The sequence below is a fragment of the Squalius cephalus genome (genome assembly GCF_949319135.1).
Source record: "Squalius cephalus genome assembly, chromosome: 3".
Classification (NCBI taxonomy): Eukaryota; Metazoa; Chordata; class Actinopteri; order Cypriniformes; family Leuciscidae; genus Squalius; species Squalius cephalus.
In genome coordinates this window covers 8710220-8724736 of record NC_137124.1, presented here as the reverse complement: position 1 = coordinate 8724736, position 14517 = coordinate 8710220, and the positions used below count along the sequence as shown (strand labels likewise).

Here is a 14517-nt window from a genome sequence, read left to right as displayed (position 1 = left end):
TTCATTTACCACATGTTCACATCTGCAGAATAAAAGCATTCATAGCACACTACACAAACATCCATGTTTAAAAATTGGTCATATTTAAATTAATACAATTTAAAGGGATAGGTCACTTTGAAATTAAATTTTGGTATGTTTTAGCTTACCTCAAGGGCATCCAAGATGTAGGTGTCTTTGTTTCCGCAGTAGTTTCAATTTTGATATTTTTAGGTCAAACCGTTCTTGTCTGTCAGTCATATAATGCAGGTCTATGGTCAACACCTCAAAGAGCATGCACAGAGAAGTCCAAATTAAACAATTCCCCATCATAAGTACACATTGATGGCCTAAGACACGAAACGAGCGGTTTGTGTGAGAAAACGGACAGTATTTATATCGTTTTTACCTCTTGTACACTTTCCGGCGCTTGCGCAGACTAAGCCAGAACGCGTGCGCGCCCTCAGATCACTTGGACGTGGTTGTGTAGAGGTAAAAACTATATAAAGTTTTCTGTGATCAGAGACGCTCTTCTGTGATCAGAGACGCTCTTCTGTGTTCAGAGATGCTCTTCTGTGTTCAGAGACGCTCTTCTGTGTTCAGAGATGCTCTTCTGTGTTCAGAGACGCTCTTCTGTGTTCAGAGACGCTCTTCTGTGTTCAGAGATGCTCTTCTGTGTTCAGAGACGCTCTTCTGTGTTCAGAGACGCTCTTCTGTGTTCAGAGACGCTCTTCTGTGTTCAGAGACGCTCTTCTGTGTTCAGAGATGCTCTTCTGTGTTCAGAGATGCTCTTCTGTGTTCAGAGAGACGCTCTTCTGTGTTCAGAGATGCTCTTCTGTGTTCAGAGATGCTCTTCTGTGTTCAGAGATGCTCTTCTGTGTTCAGAGATGCTCTTCTTCAGGTCTCGGTTGTAACGAGTGCTTATTTGAGGTACTGTTGCCTTTCTACCAGCTTGAACCAATTATTCTCCTCTGACCTCTGGCATCAACAAGGCTTTTTCACCCACAGAACTGTCGCTCAATGGATATCTCCTTTTTTTCGGCCCATTCTCTGTAAAACCCTAGAGATGATTGTGCATAAAAATCCCAGTTAATCCTCAGTTTCTGAAATAATCAAACATGTCCAAAATTGCCACCCCCATTACTTTGTTCTCAAATGTGCATTGGCTGGTAAAACATCTATTGTTTGCTTTTTACATTGTGTCGATACACCAATCAAAACAGTGTCCAGTAAACGTGGGGTAGAGGGGTGTCACAGGGGACATGGAAACGAATGTAAGGGTGTTACAGCTTGTCTCTCAGTGGCCCTTCCGTCTGAAAGAACAGCCTGGACTCTCTCATATCTCTGCCTCACATAATGGCCTGTAGGCAGGAGGGTGTTTTTGTTCTGAAGGAGAAAGGCTTCAGGATGTTGCTGCTCAAAAGCAGTAGAAGTGGCTTCCTGCGGGGGGAAATGATCAAAAAGCCAGACAAGCCCCTGGTTGGACACTTTTCCACTCGAATTCATACACACACACATACAGGTTCATGCACATGGAGCTGGACATGCAGGAGACGCTCTCCAGACCTAATCGAGGTGAGGATATTTCTCCTTTTTTAATAAATAGATGCATTGGTTCTGGAACTGTAGTTTGTTGATTGTTGTATATTTGAAATGTTTTATCTGATGGCAAACATTATTTATATAGTGGCACCATGTCATGTGACGTTTCTGTGCTAAGGTTGCTTAATCATTGTCAGAGGTGACTGGAAAAACTTAGAGGAGTGGAGAGATTTGGTTCAACATGTTTAATGAAGAGTTTGAAGATTCAAATGTCATGGATAAGTCACAACCATAGAAACCATGATTCTGAGTAAGTTATCATTCGTCTGCATAACATAAACACACACACACACACACACACACACACACACACAAAACAACTAGAAATGCACATTATTAAAATTCTGGCCGATACAGACTGATATATTTTTCATGTTATGAATGATTGACATTAAAATTTGGTTTGAATAAATTAAAAATAAAGTTTTTAAGTTGAATTAAGCATCGCAACATACCGATCAAAAGTTTGGGGTTGGTAAGATGTTTTTTTTTTTTATTAAATCTCATTTATAGCATTTATTTGCTGTATTTATCTGATACAAATACAGTAACATAATTAAAATTGTTAAATATTTTAACAATTTAAAATAACTGTTTTCTATTTTATTATATTTTAACATGTGATTTATTCCTGTGATCAAAGCTGAATTTATCATCATTACTCCAGTCTTCAGTGTCACATGATCCTTCAGAAATCACTCTAATATGATGATTTGCTGCTCAAGAAACATTTATTATTATCATTATTATCAATGTTGAAAACAGTTGCGCTGCTCTGCTTCATAGTTTTGTGGAAACGGTGATGCATTTTTTTCAGGACTCTAGAAAGTTCATTTATTTGGAATAGAAACCTTTTGTAACAAATTAAAAGTCTTTACTCTCAAATCTGATCAATTAAACGTGCCCTTGCTGGATAAAAGTATTAATTAATTCATTTAAAAAACAAAAACAAGCTTTTTAATGGTATAGTAATTTACTAAGCAGTTGTTCGTTTTTTTTTCTTCAAATGTTGAATGTAAGATCATGACAAAGTTCATTTAAATGTAAAAATAGCATGCACAATTAAATATCCAATATCAAATAATACTGATTCATATGAATGTCAAAAGTCTAATATCTTTGGATTACCAATATGGTGCCGATATATTGTGCATTCATACACTCAAAAAAAAAAATACAGGGTTGTTTTAACCCAAATTTGGGTCAAATATGGACAAATCCAGCTGTTGGGTTACATTTTTAAATGACATGTTTAACTCAACGGTTGGTTTGTCCATATTTAACCCAAATTTGGGTTAAAACAACCCTGCATTTTTTTTTAGAGTGTATTGTTAACCTATTTGAGCTATATACACTTCAGAATTGAGCAATTCTTTCCCCTAATTTTCCACAGACCTGACCAATGGGAGCTGCCAAATCCCTCTGGCAAATGACCGATTGGGTCTGACCTACATCTACAGCCTTGCCTTCTCTATCGGACTCCCAGTCAACCTGCTGTCCCTGTGGGGCCTGTACCAGCTCGGCCGGTCTGGTGGAGGCGGATGCCAACTGGTTTATATCCTCAACTTACTGCTTTCAGATCTTCTCCAGCTCCTCACCTTGCCTCTGTGGATCCTTTACCTGCAGGGAGACCACCGCTGGCCTTACGGGTCTGTGACTTGCCAGCTAGTGGGCTACGTTTTCTACGTTAACCTCTATGCCAGCGTCGTTTTCCTTTGCCTCATCGCCCTGGACCGCTGTCTAGCGATCGTGTATCCTCTTAGCAGCCGTGGCGTACGGAAAGTGCGTGTGGCAGCCTTTTCCGGTGTAATAGTGTGGACGTTGATATTTCTGTTCTGCCTGACTGGCCTGTACCCATCTGTGTTCGAGCCCCAGAGAGAGCTGTGCCTGGAGCAGTACCCTGTAAGCACCAGATACGCTTACTTCAAAATTGCCACAGTTGCGTTAGGGTTCCTGATGCCCTGCTCTATACTAGGGTAAGTGAAAGACATGTTTTGGAGTTTCAGTGCAGCTGGGTCAATGAAATAATGCTCTTATTGGATCCAGATCTAATCATTTATTTAAAAACACATTAAGGGCCAGATTTACTAACAGCTTGCGTCAGCGCAAACCCTCTTTTTTCTTTTTAAAACGGTTACCAGTTACCACACAATACAAATATTAAAGCCAAAAAAATATATAGGCCTATCATGGCAACTTTCATGTAGTAAAATCACTAAATGCCTTCCTTCTGCTGAAAAAAAAAAAACAGTTCCTGACCAGCAACAGAATTTACAATATTTTGCCTTTAGATGGCGGCAAAATACTTTATGAGTGAGTCAGTCAGTAAAGAAGACATTTATATTGAAAGGACTGAAACTTAAACACGGAGACGGAGAAGCAAGACAATGATGCGTGTCAGGGCACGGGAAACCCCCTTAACTGTTAAAAGGACAAGATATCGCAGCGAACATTCAAACAGATTTTTTATTACGAATATAGGACTGAGCTGAAGGAAAATGCTATATCGACTGTAAGGCCGTGTGTCCACCAAAGTGTTTAGCGCGCGTACCCTTCGGCGTACCCTGAGTGCACCTCTCCAAAAATGTAACAACGCCTCAACTCTACACGGACGCAAGCGCTGTGATTGGTCTGCTAGGACCGCTCCCTCGGGTTTCATATGCTCCCTCTGCAAGTGTAAAGGCCTCATTATACTTCTGCGTCGGACCTACGCCGGAGCCTATACGCCGTAGGCGACGTGTTGGTTTTAATTTATACTTCTGCGTCGTTGTCCGCGTTGACGTGCACCTAGGGAGCATGTGAAACCCCGAGGGAGGGGTTCTGGCAGACCAATCACAGCGCTTGCGTCCGCGTAGAATTGCCGCGTTGTTACATTTTTGGAGAGGTGCACGTCAGGGTACGCCGTGGACGTAGCTACGGCGGCAGTTCGACGCAGAAGTATAAATAGGCCTTAAGCCTGTTTTATGCTTCTGCGTCGAATAGACGGCGTACCCCCGCAGAACCCTCTGTGTCGCCGCAAACCCCTCTCCGACCCCTCCGTCGTAGCTCGACGTGCACCTCCAAAAAATTGTGACTATGCGTCGAGGCGACGCAGACCACAAGGGCTGTGATTGGTCAGATTATACATGTTTGGTAATTATAAAGAAAACGCAGAAATATTATTGATGGTGTTGCATTAGAAATAGTGTCAGAAATTAAATTCTTGGGAATAACTATTGATAGTAAATTATGCTGGAAACCACACATCAGATACATACAAGGTAAAGTATCTAAAAGTATTTTAGTTAAAGTTAAATGTCTTGGAATATAATGCACTATATCTATTGTATTGTTCACTGGTTTTGCCCTATTTAACTTATTGTATAGAAATTTGGGGCAATAATTATAAAAGTTCACTACATACCCTCTTCTTACTCCTTCTACTCTGCACGGAACCAAAACAAACTAGCAAAGAGATTCGCGAAAGGTTTTTGCTCCTGTAGAAGCTATAAGTTTGTATGAAATCAACCTTGTTTTAAGAAAAACATGTTTTATCCGCGATCTTATGAAAAAAAAACTACACTACCCACAATCCTAAGCGTAGCAGCAACGTCTGCTGATTGGTCCAACTCGCTGTTACCATAGAAACGTTTACCTTACTGGCGAACACGCGCAGCTGTTGTTGTAGTGTACCGGGTTGCTCTGCATCAGGATAGACAGCCATACCTCAGCTTTCATGCTTTTCCACTTGAGAGTTTTCATTTACCATCCGAACCACATCGTCATATGTGACTTCAGGCAGGTTGCGGAGAGATTTGGTCCAGCGGTATCTATTGGACTCCGCCATTGTAAAAAGCTAACCGGAAGAGCCGTATCCCTACTAAAAGACGTACTTACGGTCTTCAATTTTTTCGTGACAGGCCTATAACGGAACAAAATAATTTAAAACAAGAGCCAGAGAAAATATGTTACATTGTATCGACATTTTAATATAGAATCAACACAGAAACAAAATATGTGTGAAATGAGATACTTTTAACACTTTCGCGTATCATAACAAGCAAAGCGTCTCAACTGAAAAAAATGCTGCGCTGCCAAAACGCTCTCAAGTGCCCATAGCTAGGCTATTTCAGCTGGCTAAAAACAGTTTGGTGGACACACGGCCTAAATGCAGGTACACTCGCTTACTCGATCTCTCACAATAGAGCTGGTAAGTCCCGCCCATCCGTAAAACCCCGCTGGACCTCTAGGTTGAAAAATCGTCAATGCAAGTGAATGGGAGAAAATAATTATTTTCTGATCCCGTTTGAATTGTGCCATGAATGTGAACATATGTTGTCTGTGAATTTTTTATATAATTTTTCATGTTACGAGTTTGACAGTATATGGTATGATTCTTCGGCTAGCAGTTGTGGAAAAGACATAACGAGAAAGACTACATGTCGCCTATGTGACGTCACCCCATAACACATTTTCCCTCCACTTGTCAAATCACGGTGCTAATGCTGCGGTAATCTATGGAGACAGATCGAGATGCCTGTGTGTTTTGTACCCAAATGTCAACATTCAAACCAAATCGGCTGTTCTTTCTTTAGATTCGCGTCGAAAGCAGCAAAAAGTTGTAGTCCACAAAGTGCTCTCACACAAAGTCTAACCATATCAAACTTCTACCAGCTAAATTGTAGCATTCTTTACACGAAAAATTATATTAAAAATTCACAGACAACATATGTTCACATTCATGGCAAAATTCAAACGGGATCAGAAAATAATTATTTTCTCCCATTCTTGCATTGACGATTTTTCAACCTAGAGGTCCAGCGGGGTTTTACGGATGGGCGGGACTTACCAGCTCTATTGTGAGAGATCGAGTAAGCGAGTGTACCTGCATTTAGGCCGTGTGTCCACCAGAAAATAATTATTTTCTCCCATTCACTTGCATTGACGATTTTTCAACCTAGAGGTCCTGTGGGGTTAGCGGAAGGGGCGGGACTTACCAGCTCTATACTACTCTAAAACCTTCAAAGAACAACATCCATGAGAACATGTTTACGTTGCTAAGAGTGGTTGCTAGGGGTGTTGTGTAGTGATACATAGAACCGTTGGGTGAAGCGGTCGTAGACGTGTTTTACCGTGAATAAAACACAGCTATAATTGACCAATCCGAATCAAGAACTGTATAACTAACCGTTATATAAGGTGTGCTATAATTTACTGGCATGTGTGCCATTATTTACCAGATGCTAATTTGCGCTGTTCTTGGTAGATTGCTTTGGTCAGGCTGCGTCTCTGTTCTTTAATTTGTGCGTCATTAGTTGATCATCCACAGAACTTTCTATTCCCTTTGGCGTTTTTATGGGATTGCGCTCTCATGCCTCTAATTTGCCCTGTTTAGTTAATCTGGCCCTAAAAATGCAACTTGCACATGCAGTACAGTCAAGCCCAAAAGTTTGGGCAGTGACATACATTTTGTCTTTCGAAAAGTTTGCTACTTCAGTTGCTGTGGTGTTGATTTCTAAATTATTGTGAGTTCTAGATAGAGTGATCAGATGCGTTTTAAAATAATTTTGAAAAAGCTTCAATTGGCCAACAAATATTTATTTTATCACAAAACCCCAAATTTCACTGTTTTTGGGCCTGGCCCAAAATGACCAGCCAACATAATTTCACTAATAAAATCATCAGCACATGGGAAAGTGTGAACGAGTACTAGTCAGGTGAAATCATTCTGATTGGATTATAAGAGCAGACTGACTGCTATAAAGGGAGAGAAGAAGTGCTGTTGTCATTGTGTTGTTGTGTTAGCAATGGTTACCTCCAAAGAAAAACATGCATTGCTTTGACTCAAAATGGCCTCACAAATAACCATTTACCGGATCATCAAAACCTTCAACTGCTTGGATAACGGCCTGGTGTCAAGGCCAGCAAATAAGTCACTTCTCTCCAAGAAAAACACCAAGGACAGACTGGAATTCTCCAAAAAGTACAAGAATTTGACAGCAGAAGACTGTGAAGTTATTTTCCCTGATGAAGCCCCCTTCTGACTGTTTGGAACATCTGGGAAATCGATTGACTCCGGAGAAGAAAAGGTGAACGCTGCCACGAGTCCTGAGAGACCGTCCTTGTGTGGGATTGCTTTTCATCCAAGAGAGTGGGTTCTCTCACAGTTCTGCCCAACATCACTGCCAGGAATAAAGAATGGTATCAAAAATTCCACAAAAGCAACTACTCCCAGCGATCCAGGAGCAATTTGGTGAAGATCCGTGCATTTTCTAGCATGATGTCACAAAGCAAGGATGAAAATTAAGTGGCTCTGAGATCATTACATTGAAATTTTGGATCTGTGGTCAGGCAACTCCCTAGATTTAATCCCAAAGAGAACTTGTGGACAAGCAGAAGTCCTCAAATTGTGATCTACTCCCAATAAGGCACGAATGGATCACCATCAGACAGGATTTGGCCTAGAAGCTGCCAGAGTGAATCAAGAGGTTGTGAAGAAGAAGGGTCAACACTGTAAATACTGACTCTTTGCATAAAGTTTTTGCCAATAAAAGCCTTTAAAACTTATGAAATGCTTATTAATGTTTTCCAGTAGGCTATATCATAGAAACATGTAAAAATAGTGAAGCAGCAATCTTTGCAAAACACAAAATGTATGACACTGCCAAAACTTTTGGCCATGACTGTACACCTCTTTTCAGATTTTTTATTGTTAACTAAAACTATTAAAAACATTTCTGTTTAATAAAATAAAACATAAATATTAGTTGAAAACCATAAAGTAAATGAACATTAGAAATGTTGTCTTGGCAATAAACTGAAATAAGTTTTAGTTGAAATGTATTTTTTTTTATTATTATTATTATAGTTGAAGTGCTAAAACTAATATTTTAAAAATAAATGACAAAAGCACACAACAAAATTACTAAAAATGAAACTAAAATTAACATGAAAACTAGAAATAAAAAAAATTAAAGAAACTCCAAAATATTAATAAAAGTATCATAAAACTAACTAATACTGCCTCTTCTAATATGAGCATGCTTTTAATTTAATTTTGTAAAATATATTTAATATTTACATCATGAAGAAAAATAAAAGAAAATACATCATAAAGAAAAAAAGATCACAATTAAAAGAATTAAATTTTTTGATTTTTGTTGTTATTATTTCTTAGGAATGCATGGTGCAACCAGTACACTGTAAAAAATTTCCAACCCTCCCAAATCAAAAATTTCAAGTGACCGATAACATCTAAATTTTTCAATTGGCCCAAGTGAAAATCTGTCAATTTAATTTTATCATTTACAGAATTTCACTTGGGCCAATTGAAAAATTTAGATGTTATCGGTCACTTGAAATTTTTGATTTGGGAGGGTTAGAAATGTTTTACAGTGTATACATACATAAACACACATATTATATAAACACAAACTTTTATGTTAGATGCGATTAATCAGTTTGACAGCCCATCTATATTTTAGATTTTTACTATGAAGTTTCACTTCATAACTTTTTAAGCATAATTCATTTAAAATGTTTGTCAAAAATGGTTTTACATACAAAATGAAACCAACATGAAGTACAACATGAGTACATTTCTAAGAACTTGGCACGTGTTTTAAACTAGATTTCGAGGGGTGAGAACCAGAGGGGCGTAAGTGACATTTTAGGTGAAATGGAGATAGGCTACATCAACTGAAAGCTCTTTATGAGCTCTTTCAAAGCACACAATTCAGTGCTTAATCCTTTTGGAGTTATTCATTATAAGCCAAAAGACTTAACTCTAAACATACTAATAAGAGTTACTAATAATAATAAGGCTTTTATTGGTGCTAAAAGGGCGTACCTGCAGTTATGCTCTTTTGGCTTTGAGAAATGTATTGTGGATAAAGCCTCTGGATACCACATGAGTCAAAATGGTTGACACCACACGTAAGCCAGACAGCCTGAAGATGTATTATTAAGCTAATTTCTTGGAATGATGATGGAGAAAATGAAAACATCCAAAACCATGACCCACCAAAACGGAAAGACACATGCCCGAGAACATTAAAAAAAACATGATGAGACGTGCACAAGAACAGTCCTCGTTCAGAGCAGTCACTTTTGATCTCGAACAAGTGCTGACTCCATGGAGTAACGTGAGCGAGTCTATATTACTCAAGGAAGTTGAGCACCTACAACCTGACAGTCTGTGAATAAAGCAGCAAAGGAGCAAACTGCTACATGTGCCATGAAGGTGAAGAAGATCGTATCGGTCCTCTCTAGTGCCTCCATGCAGTAAAAAAAATCCATTACTGACCACAAACTCATGGAAATCTGGACATGCAGCTATTGAGACAGCCAGAGAGAATGGGCCTGTGTACAGTTCAGATGGGTATTACGGATGGCGAGGAAGACCATGGTGCTTGAACTTAGTCACAGTGACTTTCTGGATCCTTTTCATCAAAAATGTTAAATGCTTGAAGTTGGAAAACAGGAGACCAGAGGTTATCATGGACTGGAACCTAAAACATTATACAGATGTCCTCCTGGGATCACTGCTGTGGAAAAGAAAGACTTGCGTACTTCCACTGAGCACACGGATCGCAGTGTCCTGCAGTCTTATGTGGACTTCTACCAGACTTGACAAGTCAGCCATCAGAGATAGTGATCTATCTCATGAACAAAAACATATGAAACGTTCTTTATGACGCACATTGTTTTTGTTATGTTTTCATGACCTCAATATTTAGTAACCTACAGTTCTGGAGCCTACTTTAAGTTGGTTAAATGGCTAAATGTTATTAATTAGTTGTTCATAATAATTAGTTGTAATGCAGTTCATTACTTCAGTATCATTCGGTTAATGCACTGTAAAAAAAAAGAAAAAAGAAAAAGAAGCTGAAGCTCGCATCTAACAGATTTACAGTCAACTTAGATGTTTAAGTAATTTCAACTTAAATTATATTAAACTGACTTTAAAAAAAGTGTTGAATCTTGTAAAACGTATAAAAAAAGTTGAAAATTGCTTAACTAATTTTTATGAGTTAAAGCAATGTAAAAACACATAACTTATTGGTCATATACATTTTTTTTTATAATTTTTTCATATAATCATACTTTTTTTATAAAAAAAAAATTCAGAATAAATGTTAAAATAGTGTTCAATAAGTATACTGTCATCCATGTGTGTTCACATTTTTCATAAAATAAAAGATTGAAATCAGTAAACAAAGTCAGATCAAACAATGGAAATATTTTGTTTTGGCCCTCCTGTAAAGTTGGTGAAATGTCACTGACTGGTTCTCACCATATCGCAGACGCTCTTATTTGTCACCGCTCATTAGAAACATGTTGTCTCAGCACACACAGCCCCAGGAATGAATCAGCATACCGGCAAAATGCCATTGCAAAGATGACAAACACAGATATGTCTGTCTCTTTAAAGGAATGTAAACACAATCATAACTCTATCATCTTAACCTTTTGGCCTTTCTTTCCTCTTATTGACATTCAGGTACACCTCGGCCCGAATCGGGTTGACTCTACGAAACTCCCCGTCTGTGCCGGATCACGAACGCCGCAGGATCGTCGCCACCCTGGTTGTCATCACTGTCATCTTCATTGTCATTTTTGCTCCTTATCATCTGGTGGTCGGCTACAGATTTGTCACCCTGCTTCTTACGGAGAGTGAAAAAGACCAATGTTCAGTGGAAGTTTCCCTCTACCTGTACTATCGAATCTGCTACGGGCTCACAAGCCTCAACACCCTCCTAGACCCTCTTTTCTACTTCTTTCTTTGCAACGACGCTCGCCAAGAGCTTCGCAGATCTCTCTTCTGCCCCTGCCGGGGTCAAAGGGCGCACCAGGGATCGCGAGTACAGACTTTTCCCAAGGGCCGCGCAGATGTTTAGCTGTCGTCTTGTGCAGATGCTAATCGGGGTTGGTGTCTTTGTAAGGCATGTGCTGAAACCAAGTTTTTCTTTCACACATGACGTGAAAATGTCTTATCAGGCTGAGATTTGACTAATTACCTGTAGTGATGTTATTAAGATATGACTGGTATGAGACATTTGCACGTCCTCTGGATCTGGGAACTACACACCTTCAGCATTTTCAGTCAAGTGTTTAGACTCCTAGACAGCCTGAGGAGACTCGAATACACAACTGTCTCTGTATTACTGAAAATACTTTATTACTGTACGTCTGAGTTCAGGTGTAACCGTTCAAAGGTTTGGGGTTTTTATTGTTTTTAAGGATGGCTCTTATCCTCACCAAGACTGCATATATTTGATCAAAAATGTAACAAAAAATATGTTTTCAAATGTAATTTATTCCTGTGATGCAAAGCTGAATTTTCAGCATCATTACTCCAGTCTTCAGTGTCATATGATCCTTCAGAAATCAGTCTAATATGCTGCTTTGCAGCTCAAGAAACATTTATTAATTATTATCAATGTTGAAAACAGTTGTGCTTCTTCATATTTTGGAGGAAGCCGTGATATGTTGTGCGCCCTTGCTGAAGAAAATAATTACATTTTTAAAAAACCTGACCCCAAACTTTTGAATGGTAGTGTATTTTGTCCAACATCTGTAAAATCTGTGCTATGCTCTGTTAGTTTTCTTAACAGAAACACAATCGTGTTGACAGTGATAAAAGTGAGAAATAAGCATATAGAAGTGGCTCGAGTGCATAAAAGTGCATAAAAACCAAAGGTCCTGGACCAGAGCGACTCAGAAACCAGACCAAAGGTCGAGCTCTTTTAAAATGGTTTTAAGGATTTCCAAGTCATGTCTGACACCTCCTGGAAGATATATGCAAAGGCAGGCACACATGTGCTGTGTTGAGCAGTGCACTGAGAATATAACATAGAGTGAGACTGCATGTGCTTGCTTTGGATGCATTTACACTATGAGCTGAAATGTATAGGCTACTATTTCCCAACATACTGCAACTATCAATATGTTCACTTCCGCGAGAAACTGGCTAATATCCACCTTTTTCCTACTGCGTTTTAGATTATGGGAGGCACTTCCGGTTTGGAAAGGTTCCACTCAAATAATAAGGTTGCACTACAAATATTAATTATCCATCATGTTGATTGATTGAGCTGTCAAATTTCCTTCATGTTTTATTTTTAGATGTCAGGATAATAACCCAACGCTTGGTATTTTAAAGTGATGGTATTAGCCTACCAATAACAGTCTCTGGCGAGGGGTCTTTTCAGTCGCTGCATTCATTTATTCCTGATTATTTTCTCTTTCCCCCATTTGTGTTCCGCTGTAGCCTAATAGTAGCTGAAAAGGGACAACATATAGGCCTAGGCTACTGCACATTTACGGTCTGCTCTCCCGATTTAATTTACGATATATATCCCATAAGTCATTCACTGGAATAGTCTACTTTTGAATCTCTATTTTTCTCCTCAAATCCTCATCTCTTTCCATGTTTGTTTACACGGATGCTTTAACTGTCTCTTTTCACTTCTAATCCATATTAGCAGTGTTTACTGTTTCTAAAGCATGTAGCCTAGATAAAATATTAATAATAAATCACTTTGAAATGACATTACTGTTCCAGCTAATGAACATTTGTGATTAAAGCAACAGCCTATCGCTGCGAAAATAATCAGGCTTGTTTTGGGGTTATTCATGGTCTGTTGTAATTTGTTTTTACACTTTTAAATTTCTTTGTAATGTTTGATGGTTGAAGGGAGAGTAGAATAATGTCATCTCACTGTATCCAGTTTAAAAAAAGATAAATCCATTCATATAGCGAACCTTTCCCTGATTGTTTACAGTTTAACGAAAGTTACTCCCACAATCCGCGCAAAGCATCACGGGGCGTAAAAAAAGGTGGATATTCAGAAATAATGATGTACAGCTTTACTGTACAGTTTATGCCGCCTACTGTTTTTAAATAGAATGTGAAACAGTATGTATGAGTATGCATCAATAAACACTTATAAACAGTAATCTGCGTTGTTTTCATGGCCTTACCAAGCCTACAGTTCGTTTGTTTGTTATCTTTTTGAAGTCTGGTTAAATAATTAGTAAAGCAAATAGTGGTTGATACTACTTCTGGTTCAATTGTCACACTGTAAATAAACGTTAATTTCATAACTGCACAAAAGCAGTTCCTAATTGTTTTAGAGGGCTGCCAAAAATGTGAAATTGACTTATTAAAAGGCTTGAGACAATCAGATAATCAGTGTTGGCATGATGTTATTTATTTTCCTGCATCCAGAGTGATTATTCCCATGCAGGGTTAGGAGGAATGCATTACAAGTAACGCGAGTAATGTAATCAGATTACTTTTTCAAGTTATTAGTAATGCATTACATTGCACTTTTTTCCCCCCTTGTATTGACTGACAGCTCTCTTGTCCCCATGTATGTTGAGAGGATCATTTTACTTTTGGTGTGAAAGGGACTTCACATTTGTTAAAAGTAAACCTTTTTTTATTGTTTTGTTTTTGTTATAAAAAAAAGAAGAAGCCCAGCCTATAGGTGTAAAAAGTAACGTAATTTAATAACGTAATGGACTACTTCCCACAAAAGTAACTAAGCAACACAATTAGTATTGTTGTGCATTACTTTTGAAATAACTTCCCCAACACTAGTCCTAAGCCATTTAAAGCCCAAATAGTGGCTCAGAACAAAAACCTGATATGGAACATAAAGAGACAATGCCAATTTTCAAACCAATGTCTGCCTTTAATAAGCACTAAAACATTTTTAAGATAAAAGCTAAAAATAGATAAATAAATACTAAAAACGAGTACATTAAAAACATATTTTATAATTGAAAAAAATATATATATAATTTAATAACATTTTTAATGCAAATTTAATTTTGTCGCAACCTAAACATTTTTTGGAACCACAAGTTTTGAATACAGTGTATAAACATCAATTCTCATTTCAGTAGTTCCTGATTGTGTGTGTTACGCTGCATGACTGATGTATGATA

At 38.2% G+C, this 14517-nt stretch overlaps 1 protein-coding gene across 3 annotated transcripts; it reads left to right on the top strand.

Moving 5' to 3' along the window:
• The first annotated feature begins 1473 nt into the window (after positions 1-1473).
• On the top strand, positions 1474-13751 carry LOC307156096 (putative G-protein coupled receptor 132). 3 transcript variants are annotated; one of them, XM_079867309.1, is made up of 4 exons: positions 1474-1554; positions 1719-1831; positions 2975-3557; positions 11063-13519. In XM_079867309.1, exons 2-4 carry the CDS (start codon positions 1822-1824, stop codon positions 11457-11459), a joined length of 990 nt encoding a protein of 329 aa, XP_079723435.1. In that variant the 5' UTR covers positions 1474-1554; positions 1719-1821; the 3' UTR covers positions 11460-13519. The 3 variants fall into 3 exon arrangements, with proteins under 3 accessions (XP_079723435.1, XP_079723433.1, XP_079723434.1); XM_079867308.1 differs by having other exon boundaries at positions 1490-1554; positions 1700-1831; positions 11063-13751; XM_079867307.1 differs by lacking the exon at positions 1719-1831 and having other exon boundaries at positions 1486-1554.
• Positions 13752-14517: the final 766 nt, after the last annotated feature.